At 40.0% G+C, this 18,698-nt stretch overlaps 1 protein-coding gene across 9 annotated transcripts in view; it reads right to left on the bottom strand.

Moving 5' to 3' along the window:
* The window catches only part of birc6 (baculoviral IAP repeat containing 6), a 195,757-nt gene that overhangs the window by 166,222 nt on the left and 10,837 nt on the right, over window positions 1-18,698 (bottom strand). For all 9 annotated transcript variants that reach the window (XM_041789459.1, XM_041789462.1, XM_041789463.1 and 6 more), the window contains exons 2-3: window positions 17,347-17,528; window positions 7,875-8,012 (exon numbers count right to left, since the gene is read on the bottom strand). In XM_041789459.1, coding sequence (XP_041645393.1) covers window positions 7,875-8,012; window positions 17,347-17,528 — 320 coding nt within the window. The remainder of the gene's footprint in view (window positions 1-7,874; window positions 8,013-17,346; window positions 17,529-18,698) is intronic.

Below are 18,698 nucleotides of genomic sequence, written 5' to 3'. Positions count from 1 at the left end.
TGACAGGAACAATAAGTTCATACCAGCAGCCTGCTCTGCTCACAGGCTGGTCAACCATATGTTCAGCATCAAAGGAAACCTCGGTGCTGCCCTCAAGTCAATAAAGATTCTGGCCGTTTTGGAGAGCAAGGTGGTTTAACAGTGGTTTGGTACAGAGGTAAAACAGCGAGAAGGGACTCCTCCATCCTTACAGCTCAGAGACATAAGTTTGCTGATGGTAGGAGGGAAGTAATCCTTTTGATTCAGCATTTTACTCCTCTGTCTCTTTAGCTTGTGCTAAAGTCAGGCTTGATAATTACTTGGCTTCACAAAAGTGAAAAACAATTCTCTGACCCACAGAAGACATTAAACTGTGTCTAAGGGCTCGTGCTGGCCAGTTAAAGGAGTTTTAATTACAATTAAAGCTGCAAGCAGCGATGACGGGCCCTCGCAACCCGTTGCACGTCGGGATGTGCTGCAACCACAGGTGTATGGCAATCGTTGAGTGTCAGCAACAGAGCGTGCTGCCCCATGGGGTATGTGGGTTTGCAACACTCACAGTTTCACAGAAACAGAAGGTGATCCCCCTCATTAATTTCCAGAGCTTGCTGTTACTTTGGCAGTAAAACCAAAAGAGCGTGAGGCATGAGCCCTCAAAGTTTGGAAAGCAGCTCCAAAAAATGAACAAATCACTGGATTGTCAGTTTCACAGCTCCTCTTTCTGCTCTGCTTGGCTCAGTTACTCTCTCTCTCTTTCTCTTTTGCATGCTTGCAGCCTCACTCCCTCTTCCTCTTGTTCACGCTCACTCCACAGGAGAAAAATGACTGAATGGTTGAAAGCATTAACTGTTCTCAGATTGTTGCAGTCATCAGTGTGGAAGATAGAGGAGAAAATACAGAGATACAGATGTGTACAAGTTTGTTTCATTATTATCTTCAGTGCTCTGATATCTCCTCTCAGATTTTTTTTTACCATGTATTTATGGATAAACAGACAGATACAAAGAGTACTTAACTGCAAATCAAGCACCCTCAGTATTTTATATTTCATGCCTGCAACACAAGCTGAGACTCCTCAGATTCCAACAGTATCCTTCCTGTCACTCTATGATCAAAACTCAAGGAGTAAACGGCAGACAACCAGACCAAGCAAAAATCCAATTTGATAATCAGAACAATAAATTTCATCCTAAGGTTAAAGTTTTTTTTAAATTAAAGGTTGTCCCAGTCAAATAAATCCACCTGTAGCTGATACCCCAATGTCTTCCTGTCACTTTGACCCTTCAGAGCCTCACAGCTACAAAAACGTGGTCTTTGTGTCCATCTGGTGTGTCACTGAAGGTTTTGACCTTTATATTATACAATCCTGTAGCTGTGAAAAGAGGGTTTGGATTGACATGATGACACGGTTCAAACGCAGGATTCAGAATTGTCTATGCATACATGGAACTATTGATCACAGTCTAAGAGATCTTGACTACAGACACTTTACAATAAACCTAATTATTTATATCCAGACTGTTGCTCTCTCTAAATTATTCATTTTGAAGATATTTTTCCAGTTCTTTTAGTTCCCCCCACCTTTTTTTTCATGACTTTTAATGTTTTGCCACGGCGACAGATGTGTAAAATAAACAGATATAGATGCATAAAATACAGAGGAACAGATGTGTACATGTTTGTTTCATTATTTTATTCAGTGCTTTTATATCTTATCTCATTTTGGCAATTTCCTTATATTCATGGATAGACAGAAGTATACTTTTTAATGTGTTGTTTGCTGTTTGGACCCTGTCCTTAAATATGGTGCAATGCTGTGTATCATCAAAAGATGGCAGCATAGCCTTAATTTCGGTTCCATTAAGAGAGGACAGAGTTTTGAACATTTCAACATGGAAAATGACAGAAACAGACTTGCTTTTGTTTTACAATTTGGGTCCAAGAGATCCTGAGATGACAGATATGCTGAAGCATTTTCAAACACCTAGGTAATATGAACGTCAGGGGCTGATTTTTTGAACTATTGTAGGGGGCGTCACTGAGCCAAATAGCCACACCCATCAACAATCATCCTATCAATCTCATTTCCTAATTTTGGTATTTTTCTGCCAAGTTTCATGGCTTCTTAAGTTCTGTTAGCCTAGGATAATTCTACTTCCTTTTCATTTTCAAGAAAAATTCTCCATGGCCACGCCCCTTTGAGAAATGAAAAATTTTCAATGAAATTTTCAACTTTGGCATGTCTTCTTACAATATCCCTAACATGATGGTGTTTGGATGAATTCCTCATGAGGAATTTTGAAAATTGTGAAGTCTGCAATGTGCTGCTTTTTGAGCACAAAAATCAAAATGGCGGACTTCCTGTTTGTTTTGCGGCATGGGTCCAAGAGGCTTTTTTATAGAACTTAAAATGATGTATAAGCTCAAGAATTTTCAAAATCCTAGGTTAAACCTGATGCAGGAGCTGAATTTTCAAAAATTGTAGGGGGCACCACTGAGCATAAAAGCCACGCCCACCAAAAATTATATTATCAATCATCTCATGTTGCTACTGAGTATTTTCCTGCCAAGTTTCATGGCTTTAAAAGTTTTGTAAGCCCTAGATAATTCTACTTCCTGTTACATGGCGATAGAAAAATTGTTACCACCACACAATTTTAGGTAAGGACTCCTGACCTTCAAATCTGAGTAATAACAACCTTGAGGGATGTCTCTGGGCTAATTTCAGCAGGATTTGGCCAATCTTGTAATAAATGGAAATTTTTCTGTGAGCACCAGCCACCATTATCACATGATGAGGCATTTAAATTCAAGGGGCCGCCATGGCCACGCCTTTCGACTAATGAGAAATCCCCGAATAACTTTTGACCTAAGACATCTATTCTTACTCTCCACCAAAGATGAAGTAGTTTGGATGAACAACCTCGGACGAGTTTATTCAAATACGACCCCTAAAATATGTCTCGTTTTACAAAAAAATTCAAAATAGCCGACTTCCTGTTTGACTTACGATATGGGTCCAAGAGGATTTTTTGTGCGTCCTGACATGACGCATCTGCTCACACATGTTCAAAAATCCTAGGTCAAACCTGCTGGGGGGGGGGCTGAATTTTTGACATTTTCTAGGGGGTGCCATTGAGCCTACTGGCCACATCCACCCTAAAAACATCACTTTAATTATCTCAGCAAGCTAATGAGAATGTTATTGCCAAGTTTTATTGCTCTACACATATCAAAAGCCCCTGAAAATCTACTTCCTGTTTCATCCAATGAAGCTAGTGGACTTCCTGTTGAGATTTCGGCATGGGTCCAAATAGCTTTTTTGTAGGACTGATGATGACATATATGCACACCAAAATTCAAACGCCTGGGTTAAACCAGCTGGGGTGGCTGAATTTTTGAAAATTTGTAGGGGGCACCATTGAGCCAATAGGCCACGCTCACCTACAAAATGAATATCAATCTTCTTAGCAATCCAATGAGATTTTTTTGGCCAGTTTCATTGCTCTAGGTGTCTCATAACCATTTGAAAAAGCTACTTCCTCTTTCATGGCAAACAAAAAAACGCCATGGCCACGCTTTTAATGTAGATGTTTGACCATTGTAGATGTGTAAGGCCAACTCCTTGGGAACAGCCTGAGGGAATTTTCAGAATGATTTGTCCAACCATGTAGAAACTGCGACGTGAAAGTCAGAAGTAATGACTTTCTGTTGCCAGAGGGTGGCGCTGTACAATTTTTCAAAATTTCAAGTATGGATGTGTTCTGGCCTGGACTGTTACCAGGCACATGAAATCTGTCTCAGATAGGACCATGTATACTAGAGGTATGACTGTTCAAACATTTTTGGCGAAACAAAATGGCGACTCTTGACTCTGTCGCCCTGCCGAGGCCACGCCCGCTGACGAAAAGTCAATTTTATTTTTCACAAAGCTAAATCCACTTCTTTAGTCCATCCTGACACAAATTTTAAGTGGATATCTTGGATAGTTTTTAAACTGTAGCTTGCACCATAAACCTTGACATTTCCTGTCACCACTAGGTGGCGCTTTGATCTATATAAAATCTGACCATATAAGTGGGTGCAGGCCATGACCGTCAATATACCGGAGCAATATGAGTCCAATCGGGCAATGCACGGCTGAGTAATAAACTACTTCCTGTTTACCAGAATCTTATGCAAATTTTAGGGCTCACCATGGCCTTACCTTTTGACTAATGAGAAAACCCCGAATAACTTTTCATCAGCCATGTCTCATGTAGCTCTGTGCCAAAGTACAAGTCGATCTGATGAAATCCCTCGAACGAGTTTGTTCAGTTATGACCCCTGGAAAAGGCCAAAAACAGCCCCGTTTTTGCTTATTTATTCAAAATGGCGGATTTCCTGTTGGAGATAGAGTGTGGGCCCAGGAGGCTTTTTTGTAGCTCTCCCCAAGCTGCACCTGCACACAAAATTTGATGAATCTACAACAAAGTGAAAGGAGGGGGCTTTAACTTTGAAAACTGTTAGGGGGCGCTATTTTTGCAATTCTGAATTTTCATGTTGGAGACCCAAAAAATATCGAAATTTTCGCAAGACCGATGTACGTGCAAAGTTTCCTGCGAATTCATAAATGTTAAGGGCCTCAAAATGCCATGCAATGAATGCAAATGATATGTTGAAAAATCCTAGCAGATACCATTAGGGCCTCGCACCACTCGGTGCGCGGGCCCTAATTACAACTTAAACTTTCTACAGCCACAAAAGGAGACAATCAACAATGACTGTGCTGCATGCTGTGCTACACTTGTTTTGTCCACAGGTTTTGTCATGCATGGTAGATATTTTAGTCTTCAGTGTGATAATATGGCCACAAAAGTGCATCATCTCTCTGCCAATGTATTTATGTATTTAAATTATTTGTTATGACTAGGGATGCACCAAAAATTCGGCCACCAGAAATTTTTGGCCAAAATTGGCCCGAAAGTGCATTTTCGGTTTTAGGTCGAAAGACTTTTATCACCGAAACAACAAGGCTGAAACACGACGTTGTGATGACGCAAGCAAAAACTGCGGCCAGCACGTGCTTGGATCAGCGGTTCTCAAATAGGGGTACGCGTACGTGAAGGCACTCCAGGGGGGTACGCGAGATTTTAAAATACATGCAGACTTTTTAAGAAAAATAGCGCCTTTCTTTGCATGTCAGGAGCGACACGATTTTGCGAGTATATTACATACATTCTTAAATCACATTCGTGCTGCGAACGTCTGCGGTGTGTTTTCTCTGTCCTCTGATAAACACTGATATTTACTGGAGTGGAAGATAAAAGCAGGTTTGTCCCTGTCTGTCCTTCACTCTGTGCGTAACGCGGCGCTTTTACGCACAGCCAGGCTGTCAGTGCCGTTTTGTCTCACGGTTTCATTCACTGTGCCAGCCAAGTTTGTAAAAGGACTGACTTTTCATTCATTCTATGTCAAATATGATCAGTCAGAGTTATAATATCGCACAGCTGAGGCTCGCGGTGAGAGGAGTTAACTCTCTTCACAGCACACAGACTGGCTCACCTGTTTGTGTTCCAGACTGGTCAGAGGAGTCATTTAGCTGGTTGATCTTATAAGTAGCATGTCTGAGGTCAGAGGAGACTGTAAATATTTCACTAAAGTCCCGGTAGTTTAGAAACAGCTCCAGCTGTGTGAGTTTTGCTCCAACGAGCGCACATGGTGGTGGTGGTGCTGATTTTTAAGGCAGACAGAGGAACAAAAACATCGTCCTCTCCAACACCACCTGATGTTTGATATCCCCTCATATCTGTCTGTATCAGTTCTTGTGTTTTTGCCTCTTTTTTTTAGCCTGGTAGAGAGGGAGACAGGCAGCAGGCAGCCCCACATGTCCACATGAGTGCAAATGCGCTACTTAAATATCCGCAGCAATGTCGCGCTGTGAAATGATGTTGCAGGTGTGGAAGCTTGCTTTGACTCACTACAGGTTCTAAATGTAAATATTTTGTGTAAATAATTTGCATGAAATAATTGTGTATAGAGTGTAAGGACCTTAAGTTTATAAACTGGAGTTAATATTTTGTATGTTATTAAATTTAATCACCCTAAAACCTCCTGAGTCTCCCCCATGGCAGAATGGTTTGATCCACACTGGAGCATGCCTGTCAATCACTGTATTCACAACCTCTCCATTCATAAAAAGGTTTATGATTTATTTTTGTGAAGAGATGCTGATCTATAACTAAGTTCCTGATTTCAGTTTGAGAAAAGAGAAGTCTTTTTTATAACTTGTTTATTATTTACAGGTTCTAAGTTCTTTCTAGCTCTATGTTTTTATTTCCATATTGTTCCAGAGAGACCGCTGCAGCCAATCAGAGTTTTGCACACTTCTGGGTTTAAAGCCTTTCCAGCCACTGTTCCCAACAGCTACATTAATTTGAATTCCCACATTTAGAGATGAGAAGATGTGCCATGACTTTAGTCATGCATTTTTAACATTTAAAATGTATGAAAGAAAATCTAATATTTGTCATTTGAAAGTGTTTATCAGTTACAAAGTTTGATAAATCAGACGGCTGTCACAGCACTCTTTAATGTCTTTCTTTTTGGCCAAAAGCTTTGCGCTGTTTAGGGGGTACCTGGCAGAAAAAAATACTTCACAGGGGGTTCATGGTTGATAAAAGGTTGAGAACCACTGATTTACTGTATACATGAGAGCAGTCAAAGTTAAACATTTTATTTTTTATTTTATTTTATATTGTGTATTGTTGGAATGAAGTGCTTAATAAATATTTACATAATTTTGTAATTGATTTATTCTTTGAAGCATTAATATTAATTTTTGCAATTGCAATTGGTTTTAGTGAGGTTAGGACACAGTCATAGCCATAAATGCAATGGTACTAATAACTGGCATAATCATTTCTTTCAGTGTTTTGGTTTTTGGTTCCGGCCAAGAATTTTCAGTTGGGTGCATCCCTAGTTATGACCCTTATAAATGTATGTATTTATTTCAGGGATGTTTAAGTTTTATAAATTAACTATCAGTGAGTAATCATATTTGTTAATTATGATCTCATCTCAGTCAAATAATGATTGAGTTTTGCCATAATCATGCAGCCCTACAAGGTGCACACTCACTTTAGGTGCCCTGTACTGAGACAAAGCATGTTTCCCCCCCCCCCCCCCCCCCCTTCAGTGCCCCACTTTATTGCACACTCATGCTGCAGGCCTAACTAGCACGGTTACCTCATGTGTACAGTATCATGGCGTAATCTGTCACACAGAGAAAACATTTATGGATTTTTCCTAAGACCATCTTAAGTTCTTGTTCTTTTTACAGCTGACTCTGCATCAGATCAATGTGAAGTCTTTGCCTCAACTGTTCAAGGGTTGTATCAATGTAAGGGTGCCTCAAGGATCTGTGTTCCCCATGAAAGGACGGTGGGCTCCACCACAACAGCCCAAATCAGCCCCACATTTGACTATAACCATATTTTAATCCCATAGTCTAATAGACATAAGGGCAAATTTCTTTCACATCTGTATTTAGATGTATTCAGATTTTCTTCAGCCACCTTTTAACTTTTATGTCCACAAAAACCTTGAAGATGAGTAGCAAGAACATAAATGTTATTTTACTTCAAATTAAATGAACCAAAATGACAGATTGAGCGTGATGAACTCTGACGAGTTTATCTCTCTTATCTCCCGTTTCTCCTGTGACATGCATCCACCCTCCTTTAATCATCTTTACCTGTCATGGTTTTTCTCACTCACTCAGGAGAACTCTGAAGACCCCCAGCTATCCCAATTGTATTTCTTTTACTGGTTGTTTTCACATTATCCTCTCTCATGAAGCATACCTGTGGTCTTTAATCAATCAGAATGAATGAAAACAGCGCTGTCAGACTAACCTTGGCCACTTTGTGATTGGCTGCCGTCTCATGTGAGGTATTCTTCAGGCCTTCTTTGAGCTGGGTGATGAAGAGTTCATAGCCCTCTATGTTGGACACATCGATCTTTTCTTGACAGGCTGACAACATCTGCTGGGCCTGGAGACACAAAGTATCAAACACATTATTTTAACTTATAGATGCAAAGTCAGGAGTCCACTGGCCTTCACATGATAAAGTTCTAAAACGGTTGTTTAATGTAGACTAATATGAGTTCAGACACAACTTACTCAGAAGCATCTTTCCTCATTACAGGTGAAAACTGCTGCACATTTGTAATGAGGAAAGATGCTTCTGATGAAGTTCATTCATTCACGAGCCAGTCTCAATTCTAACTAGCCATAATTTTGATTTCTGTAAATCCTGTTTGATATAATAAAGGTTAACTATAGTATGCTAAATGGACTTTAACTAGATTTACAGTATTTGGAAATGTTAAAGAAAACTTCGACTCTAACTTACAAGCATTGGTCCTCAGGAGCAATCAGAAATCTAGAATATCTGGGATGACATAAAACACCAGCTCTGCTCTTCAGCTTTATCAACCTAATCACAGTAAGGTCTCCTACAGGACCTCGACCTGTGCTAATTAAACAGCACATTACAGCCATACGTTACTGTACAACTCTTTACAATACTTGTACTGGGTCTCTCTATACCAGTTCTTCATTGTTCATTTAAGCCCTCAGTAATTGTTGTTTTCATTTATTATAAAGGTATTATTCTAGTACACTGGCACGTTCAGTTTGATTTGTTTTGAGTTAAAATATTTAAAAAGCTAAAATCCAGTCATTTCTAGGTTCATGTGTATGTTTGTTAAATAAGATTATCAGCATGTGATCATGAAACCACAGAATGAAACCACACTGGAGTAGTTCAACTCAGCCCCACCCAGCAACCTGCCTTTTCTGACAACAAACAAAAGGATCTTCGACCCAATTTAGTGGATCTCTGTGGGGGAAACTAAGAAATAAACCCAAGTGGAACAGCTAGATTTATTCTTCGTTATGCTTTTGTAAGATAACTTATATTAGCTATTATAAGGTAGCTTCAGCCTACACCCTTTCAGTTGCCTTGAAAATTCAGAAATTTCACTTTGACCTTGTAAATGGTTTTATTTGTTACAAGTGAACTGAAATTAATTTGCTTTATTCATTCAATTTTAAAAGTCTGTTATGATAAAAGGTGATAAATCAAACAATCCCAGGTTAACTGAATTACTTCATGAACTCAATACAGACAGGATCATCTTCACACTAACAATTAAAACAGGCGAGATACCGACTGAAATTAATGAAGAAAAGAAATCGTGAGACCATTTTTTTTTTTACCATTTTATTCACCACTTATAAAACAGAGCAGTTACTCAGAGCTCACTGAAACCTAGACTGCATTCACACTAAAGGTAAACGTCACCTGAACATGATTTTTGCACCTGTGTGTCTTAGGTCAAATTAAATAAAAGTATGAACAGTAAAAAACACTAAACCTGATGTTTTCAAGTCAGATCTTGGCCATTTTTTTCATGTGGATTCAAAGTGATCACAACTTCTTTTGCAGTGTGTCCTCAGACTGAACGGTGATCATGACCAGCAATCAGCAGCTTACCTTATCAACTAAAAAAAACGTGATAGTAAAAAAACATGAAGATTTAAATGCACAATCCAATATGAAAATGAAGCTACAGTGATTGTTTCATTCAGGACCGACCAAAAAACAAAACCAAACCATGAATACTAAAGCCACGTTTCCATCATGTGGTCCTGTTTGAGTATGGCGTGGTATGGCTCGGTACGCTAAACACCAAAATAGTTTGCATTTCCACAGATACCTGTTCCCTCACTTGGTGGGCGGACTGTAAAGGCATGAATGTGAAGTCACACGCACGAGTTGTAGAAAGGATGAATGACAGAAATCAGTAGGGAATAAGCAGTAAACAGCTTTGTTTCAGCTGGAAGTGCTTCTTAAAAAATAACTACATCTTAATGATGTTAACCGCTGTCAGTACAGATTCTCAGCTGATGAAATACAGAAATGTTTTCAGGAGTAACGGTATGTTAATGCAGATATATCTACTCTGTCAGTTTACACAACATAATATAAAAGTTTAGAATTGTACCATGAGAATTTGTCACATTAAAAATAAACTAAAGGTCTGACTGATGTTAAAACCAAATTAAACTTAAAATAAAAAGTAAGACAATTTGTGTTTTGTAGATTATTTCTTTGTTGTAACAATGTTTCTTGGTAATAAATCTTATACTGCTGGAAAGCCTGTTTATTAACCTTTTTAATGATGCCACATTTGTAAGGATCATGCATTTGTGGGATGAGCAGCAGAGCTGAGTATGTGGGTTGCGCCCATGAAAAATGTGCCAGATCTTCTCTGCCAATGCCAAACAGCTTAATTTGTTGTTGCTACTGACTCTTGTTTTGAGCTTCTGGTACCCCCAGGTGCTGCCAATCAGGTGCCTGATTGGCAGCACCTGTGAGCATGGGCCATGCTACAGTGGTCAGTAGATGTCTGCTTCAAGAATTGGCATGCCACGTTTGACTGATCTGGATAGGGCCCGTCAGTTAGGCAACTTCAAGCTGGTGTTCCTCTAAACCAAGTTGCAGCATTGTTTGGAGTGAACCCTAGTACCATCTCCAAACTGAAGGCCAAGTTCCATATGACAGGAAATGTCAGAGACAGGCCGTGAAGTCGGCATCCCAAGAAGACCACACCCCAAGAATACTGTTTTCTCACGCTGTCAGCAAGAACTCTATCCTCCAAGATGACAGCACTCACCCCCACAGAGCGGGGTTTATCAGAGACTACCTCCAGAATCTGGGAGTGGAGAGGACGGAATGGCCTGCCAGCAGTCCTGACCTTTAACCCCACTGAACTCTTGTGGGATCAGCTTGGGCGTGCTGTTGGTGCCAGAGTGACCAACACAACCACATTGGCTGACTTGCAACAAATGCTGGTTAAAGAATGGGATGCCATCCCACAGCAATGTGTGACCAGGCTGGTGACCAGCATGAGGAGGAGGAGCCAGGCTGGTGACCAGCATGAGGAGGAGGAGCCAGGCTGGTGACCAGCATGAGGAGGAGGAGCCAGGCTGTTGTGGCTGTGTATGGTTCTTCCACACACTACTGAGGCTCCTGTTTGTTACATGAATAAACTGTTAAACTGTCAATATGTCTTGTTCCTTCGAACTTCAATCATCCAATCCACCAAACACCAAACAAGAGTCAATGGAAAAATAAGCTGTTTGGCATTGGCAGAGAAGATCTGGCACATTTTTCATGGGCACAACCCACATACTCAGCTCTGCTGCTCATCTCACTAATGCATGATCCTTACAAATGTGACATCATTAAAAAGGGTAATAAACAGGCTTTCCAACGGGATAAGATTTATTACCAAGAAGCATTGTTACAACAAAGAAATGATCTACCAAACACGAATTGCCTTACTTTTTGTTTTTAAGTTTAGATCAGATCAGAAATTCTGGGTGCACTGACCTCGTTTCAAAGTTTTACACGAACGTTCAACAGCCACAGAGCGATGTTTTCACAGGTTAAAGGGATACTTCAACATTTTGGCAAATTCGCCCATTGCCATAATTCCTGTAGTCTTAGTAATAGGTTAGTTACCTTTAGTTGTTGGTGCAAGCTGTTTTTAGATCAGCGCTGCAGAGTTCGGACCTGCTGTGCCAACTCAATGTAAGCAGATGGATTACATTGTAAGCATTCACCACGCTATGAAATAATAACGTCTAATTACGTAACATTACGACACATGAAGCAAATACTGGGAACTATTTCTTGAGTAAACCACTGGGCGGAGTGACACAGTGCAGCAGCCATGTCTGGAGTGTAGTTCCTGCTTTGCATTTAGCTTTAAAACATCTCCGTCTCGTAATGTTCCATGATTACTTCATAGCGTGGTGAATGTGCAGGTCACAACTTGTCCACGAGAGCGTTTTGGAGTTGTTGGATTGTGTATTTGATGAGTTTGATGAGGGAAAACCGGAATACCATCTGCTTACATTGAGTTGGGACAGCAGGTCCGAAGTCAGCAGCACTGATCTAAAAACAGCTTGCACCGACAACTGAAGGTAACAAACCTATTATTAAGACTATAGGAATTATGGCAATGGACGAATTTGCCAAAATGTTGAAGTATCCCTTTAACTACAGTGAGAAGTAGATGTATAACTAGCTAAAATACAGAGAATCAACTGATCTAAGGCTTCGTATTCACAAAACTTCAGCGTTCATTTAGTTTCACATCCACCGCAGATAGATCAGGCTGATCTGAGCCTTCAGACTCTGCTTTGTGTTCTTAAAATCAGGTCCAGATAAACGTCAGGAAACTCAATTTGTGGCCACATATCAATATCCACTGACTAAGACACAGTGTGGATCTCTGTCCTGTCCAAATATCCCCGACTTATGCAGATACGAGTCTGTGTTTCTCCCATTGTCGCCGCTCCTCACAGAGCAGACCTTCATGTTTTGCAGCTTGGAGCTAAGCGGTCATGTCACAAGCTGACGTGACGTCAGTGGAGACCCCTACTGCTGTGTGTAGCTCCACCTTTTTGGGACGGAAGGATGCCAAAAAGGCTTTTCAGGACTCTTTCCAACTTTTGCTCTATGGAAATACAAAAAAATGTGTGCCATGAAGTAAAGAATTGAACCTGACCACTTGGTGGAAACGACCTATAAGACTTAAGACACCAAAACAGAAGTTGTTTATTTGTACAGTAATCAGTCAGCGTCATTATCAGCCCAACTCAGTCAGGCTGGTAAGTGAATTTTTTCACCAGCCAGGCAGATATTTTACCAGCCAAACAAATAAAAATGGCTTAAGTGTTGTAATTTGCTATCAGAATTATTTAACTTATTTAATTTGTCATTTGGGTCTTGTATACGATTCTCAATATTTTAACAGTATGCACTAATACTAGCAATAATGCCTGGGCAGACAATGCAGAACAGTCATTTTTCTTCAGAAGAATATTCAGGCCATGATCTATTAGCCCACCATCTCTCCAAGAAATGGCAGAAATGACTCAAGAGAGATACTCTGGCAGAGTTACTTTAAGTTTTAGTTTACTATTATATTCATTATTCCATTTTCCTTACGTTTGGTTTCGTTTTAAACCCTATGGTCCACTTAAAAGCCTACAACAAATCCAAGTGAAACATTAACAACCATAACAGTTATAATATGTTTTCTTTTTTAATTTTTTTTGTATACAGTCTTCATTAACGATCTAAATGGACCAAAAAGACACAATATTTGCAGTCTGGACATGGAGGGGTGAACCTCTCCTGCTCTGACTCTCTGATGGCTGGGAGGGACTGCTGCAGAGGACAGGGCTTCCTGTGAGTGCATAGGAACGGGGAAGGGCCCACGGCAGCACCCGCTACTCACTGAGAACAACGATATGTGTTTTCACGTCATAGTCTCCAGTAACACCAGAAAGAGTCAGAAGATTTGTCGTTAGTCGCTTTTTTGAATAAGAGTCGCTAGAGGGGTCTGAAAACTTGCTAAATATAGCGACAAAGTCGCTAAGTTGGCAACACTGCTCTTCTTCAATGAGCAAGGAGGTACGGGTACAGTAACAATCAGCTATCCACCTCGCTCTGAATGACGTCGTGACTGACGCACTTACGTGACCAAAGATCGTCTCGGCCTGAAAGACACATTACTCTGCCAGGAAACCAGCCGATACCAGCATCGTTCTCCAGTAACACAAAAAATGACTTTTTGGCTGGTAAAAAAGGTAACTCGCCAGAGCGGAGAGTGGTCTTAAAACTTACCAGCCAGAGACAAAATCTACTCGTAATTGGCGAGTGGCAAGTGTTAGTTTTGGACCCTGATCACACCCCACATCCTTATGATAATAGTGGACTATCAAGTATTATGTTAAATCAGGGAGGAGGGGAAGGAAGAGAGAGGAAAAGAGCACATGTATATTCCCTAGACAAAGAGGAAAAAGAGAGAAACTTTGATTTTCTTTCCTGATGCAGCTCATGCACTTATTTAACCATAAGAACAATTCTTCAAGCATAAATCACTTCCAGCGCTCCAGTAAACCTTGCCTTATGAACGCTGCTTTTCAGACCCAAAGCATTTTCAGAAGTTTAATGAAATGCTCACTGTGCTTGCCCTGCATGCCAACAAGTCGCTGTATAGGGCAGGTTTTGAACAGCTGGCAGTATTACCATTTCAGAGGAGGGTTTGACGGTATTAAAATATGAATATCACCCAATCCTAGCAGCAGCACCAATCTCAAAACTAAGCTGGTAAGACATCATTTATCAAATTACCCATCACTGGTTCATCACAGGAAACCTGATCACAACTTTTATGTGGATGTATGGCTAAAATGTATTCTTGCAAGTGAAGTGGGCTTAAACTAAAGTGGGCTTAAAGTAAAGTGGGCTTAAAGTTAAGTGAAGTGGACTGAAAGTGAAGTGAAGTGGGCTTTACGTAAAGTGAAGTGGACTTAAAGTAAAGTGGGCTTAAACTAAAGTGGGCTTAAAGTAAAGTGGGCTTAAACTAAAGTGGGCTTAAAGTTAAGTGAAGTGGACTGAAAGTTAAGTGAAGTGGGCTTTACGTAAAGTGAAGTGGACTTAAAGTAAAGTGGGCTTAAACTAAAGTGGGCTTAAAGTAAAGTGGGCTTAAAGTTAAGTGAAGTGGACTGAAAGTTAAGTGAAGTGGACTGAAAGTTAAGTGAAGTGGACTGAAAGTGAAGTGAAGTGGGCTTTACGTAAAGTGAAGTGGACTTAAAGTAAAGTGGGCTTAAACTAAAGTGGGCTTAAAGTAAAGTGGGCTTAAACTAAAGTGGGCTTAAAGTAAAGTGGGCTTAAAGTTAAGTGAAGTGGACTGAAAGTTAAGTGAAGTGGACTGAAAGTTAAGTGAAGTGGGCTTTAAGTAAAGTGGGCTTAAACTAAAGTGGGCTTAAAGTAAAGTGGGATTAAACTAAAGTGGGCTTAAAGTAAAGTGGGCTTAAAGTTAAGTGAAGTGGACTGAAAGTTAAGTGAAGTGGACTGAAAGTTAAGTGAAGTGGGCTTAAAGAAAAGTGGGCTTTAAGTAAAGTGAAGTGGACTTAAAGTAAAGTGGGCTTAAAGTTAAGTGAAGTGGACTGAAAGTTAAGTGAAGTGGACTGAAAGATAAGTGAAGTGGGCTTTAAGTAAAGTGAAGTGGACTTAAAGTAAAGTAAGGTGGACTAAATGTAAAGTGAAGTGGACTTAATGTAAAGTGGACTTAAAATAAAGTGAAGTGGACTTAATGGAAAGTGAAGTGGACTTAATGGAAAGTGAAGTGGACTTTAAATAAGGTGAAGTGGACTTAATGGAAAGTGAAGTGGACTTTAAATAAAGTGAAGTGGACTTAATGGAAAGTGAAGTGGACTTTAAATAAAGTGAAGTGGACTTAATGTAAAGTGAAGTGGACTTAATGTAAAGTGAAGTGGACTTAATGTAAAGTGAAGTGGACTTAATGGAAAGTGGACTTAAAATAAAATGAAGTGGACTTAATGGAAAGTGAAGTGGACTTAATGGAAAGTGAAGTGGACTTAATGGAAAGTGAAGTGGACTTTAAATAAAGTGAAGTGGACTTAATGGAAAGTGAAGTGGACTTAATGGAAAGTGAAGTGGACTTAATGGAAAGTGAAGTGGACTTCATGGAAAGTGAAGTGGACTTCATGGAAAGTGAAGTGGACTTCATGGAAAGTGAAGTGGACTTAATGGAAAGTGAAGTGGACTTAATGGAAAGTGAAGTGGACTTAATGGAAAGTGAAGTGGGCTTAAAATAAAGTGAAGTGGACTTAATGTAAAGTAAAGTGAAATCTGAATGTTTTTTTATCTAAAGTATGATAAACAACAGCAAGAGACACCACGGAGAGCCAACAGGTGTTGTATTTACTTCTAGCTTAGTGATTGTAAATATTTGGTTTACTTCTTGGATCTTTGAGGATTTGAAATTAGATATTTAAGGCACAGAATTATTTAAACCAGTGGTCCTCAACTGGTAGGTCAGGACCATAAGTGGGTTGTGGAGCAGTTTTCAATGGGTCGCCACTAGGTGTCTAAAAAAAAACAATAGTCCTGAAGTCCTGAAGTCCTTATTGGACATGCATTGATACCTGTTGTCTTAGCCTGTTTTATGGTGAAATTGGGTCAATTTTAATATAACATAAAATTCCAGCTAAAATATCTCCTCCTCCTACAATAAATGACTTTTCAGATGATAATGAAGTAATTTCACAAGTTCTATGGAAAATTGGCAAAAATGGGCACATAATGATGGAGAAAGAGGGTATAAAATTAGTCAGTATTGTCCCTTTTCTTTTTTATATTGGTTGTTTTGGTCCAATCATGCTCCAAACTGGGACATATTCAGTTAACTAAACATGTGTTCTTGAAGATTTTTTGGGAAACTTGGGTTGCGATCTGTGGTAAGACAAACTGGTGGGTCCTGAGGCCAGACCAGTTGAAAACCACTGATGTAAACTATGAAACTATGCCTCTGCTGTACTGTCTACAGTAAAGAATAGCTGCTGTAGTGTATTCCGTGTAGGATAATGTCAGGAAATCCAAAAGTCTTAATACAAGAAAGTTGCCAGTCTATGGGTACTTTAATGACTATGAATGCATAGTGATTATTTCCACCATTCAAAGTAATAGTGGGTTAGGGTTAGTGAGGATACTGGAGCACAGTCAAAGAGAGCAGTGATGACATGTAGCAAAAAAAAAAAAAAAAAAAGATCTTTTCTTCTAAAAGGACACAGCTACATATAGTGATGCTGACTGGAAGGGAGGAAGGGAGACACAACGATGCAAACTGTTTAGTGGTAACTAGATCACACAGCTACTGATCAAAAATTTTAACCACAGACAGGAGGATTAATATGTCAGACAGGAGGACATATACTGACCCTGACTTTGTTTACAGACACCAGATAAGCACTATAAATATGATAAATATGTGGTCAGTGTTAGACAATAACTCACCCTCTCCCTTCGACAAACTGCTGCCTAAATCAATGATTTTTTATCGAAATTATTAATTGTCTCTGGAGAGATCAAGAACAGACCAATATTTTACTCAGTGCGGTCATTGGATATAAGATGCTAAGTCTAAGAAAGGCCTGTATATGCCTCTACAATAATCCAAGGAACAAGTTACACTAAAGATTTCCAGCAGTTGAATGACTGCTGTCAAAGGATCTAACTAGGATTCCACATGCTCAGATTAAACCAGTTATTCCAGCCAAGGGTTAATTTTCTGACTGGAACAAAAGGCTTAGTGTAAACACACCTATCAAGGCCAGACACAACAACCAGTGTCAAATATCAGGTGACAGAAAGCATCTCTGTTGGGGGCCTCCTGTTGCCTCTCTGACCAGTAAAACATGCCGTCCTGTCTTACCTCAGTGACCGGCAGCTCCAGCTGAACCATGTCCTCCGGCTTTGCCACAGGAGGCTGCAAAGCTGTGTCCAGGAGCAGAATGCCGTTTAGGTCCTTCCTGCATCCCACTGCATAGTCGTCCACAAAAAGCACCTTGTCCACTGCAGGAAAGTACTGGCACCTGACCCGTCCGCCAGGTTTAGCTGCGACAGAAACAGAGGACAGCACATGGAGTCAGGAGAATTGAAGAGAGATGCTGGAAGCCTTGTAAAAGTTAGACCTGAAATTTTATTTGAGAGAGCAAAGAAAGAACACAAGGGAACCTCTCAAGCTCTGTGTGCAGTCTTTGGGTTTGATAATAGCAGCTAGCTACGCAGTTGGCTGGTTAACTGATGTTTGTAGTGTTCTATGACCAGGGCTAAAGTATACATTCAATCAATATTTTTTCATTTAAATAAGTCAGTCAAATTTAAATTTTACAAATGTGAGAAACAGAACAGCCTCGCAGGTTAGAATAATTTCATAAGCACTGTGAGGTGAATGCATGCATTAAAAACCATCTTAACTATGCATTTCTGTGTTCCATTAACAGTTAAAAAAATTAATGAAGAAGCCAGTACAGGAAGAAAAAATGTAGAGAACATGCACAGCAGTATTGGTCACATGTGAATGAGGTGTTTTACTTAGCTCAACTGCATATTTGTACTGAGGTGTCCTTTACATAAAAGCTGCACTGCATAAACTCAACAAAGATTATTAGTTACTCTCAGTTAAGTCAGAGGATATCAGTGACCGGTACTAACCCATGAACATAGGAACAAATATGCAGCTGTAAACTACATTCAACTCCCTGCATGGTCAGCCAAAAAATACAACACGTGGACTTAAGTTAGTGGAGCCATTACACTGTCACACTGCCCTCATTATGAAGTAGCCTATATTTCAGCAAACAGAGAGGCTGCTAGAGGACATGGCATTACTGTATGTGGTCTTTTCATTTTGCTGCTTCAATACAGATTCAAATCTACACTCTAGAACAGTGGTTCTCAACTGGTCCAGCCACAGGACCCACTAGTCTGACTTAGGAGAGATTGCAACCCGTCCATCCATCCATCTATCTTCTTCCGCTTATCTGAGATTGGGTAGCGGGGGCAGCAGCCTAAGCAGGGAAGCCCAAACTGAGATCGCAACCCAAGTTTCCAAAAATATTTCACCAATGCATGTTTAGTTATTGAATATATTGCAGTTTGGAGCATGATTGGACCAAAACACCTGATATAGAAAAGAAAATGGACAAAACTGGCTAATTTTACACCCTCTATCCCATCATGTATACATTTTTGCCCATTTTCCAGAGAACTTGTGAAATAACT

Source organism: Cheilinus undulatus, linkage group 6, assembly GCF_018320785.1.
Source record: "Cheilinus undulatus linkage group 6, ASM1832078v1, whole genome shotgun sequence".
Lineage (NCBI taxonomy): Eukaryota > Metazoa > Chordata > Actinopteri > Labriformes > Labridae > Cheilinus > Cheilinus undulatus.
The sequence above is the reverse complement of the archived record's forward strand: the minus strand, read 5'-3'. Positions and strand labels throughout refer to the sequence as shown.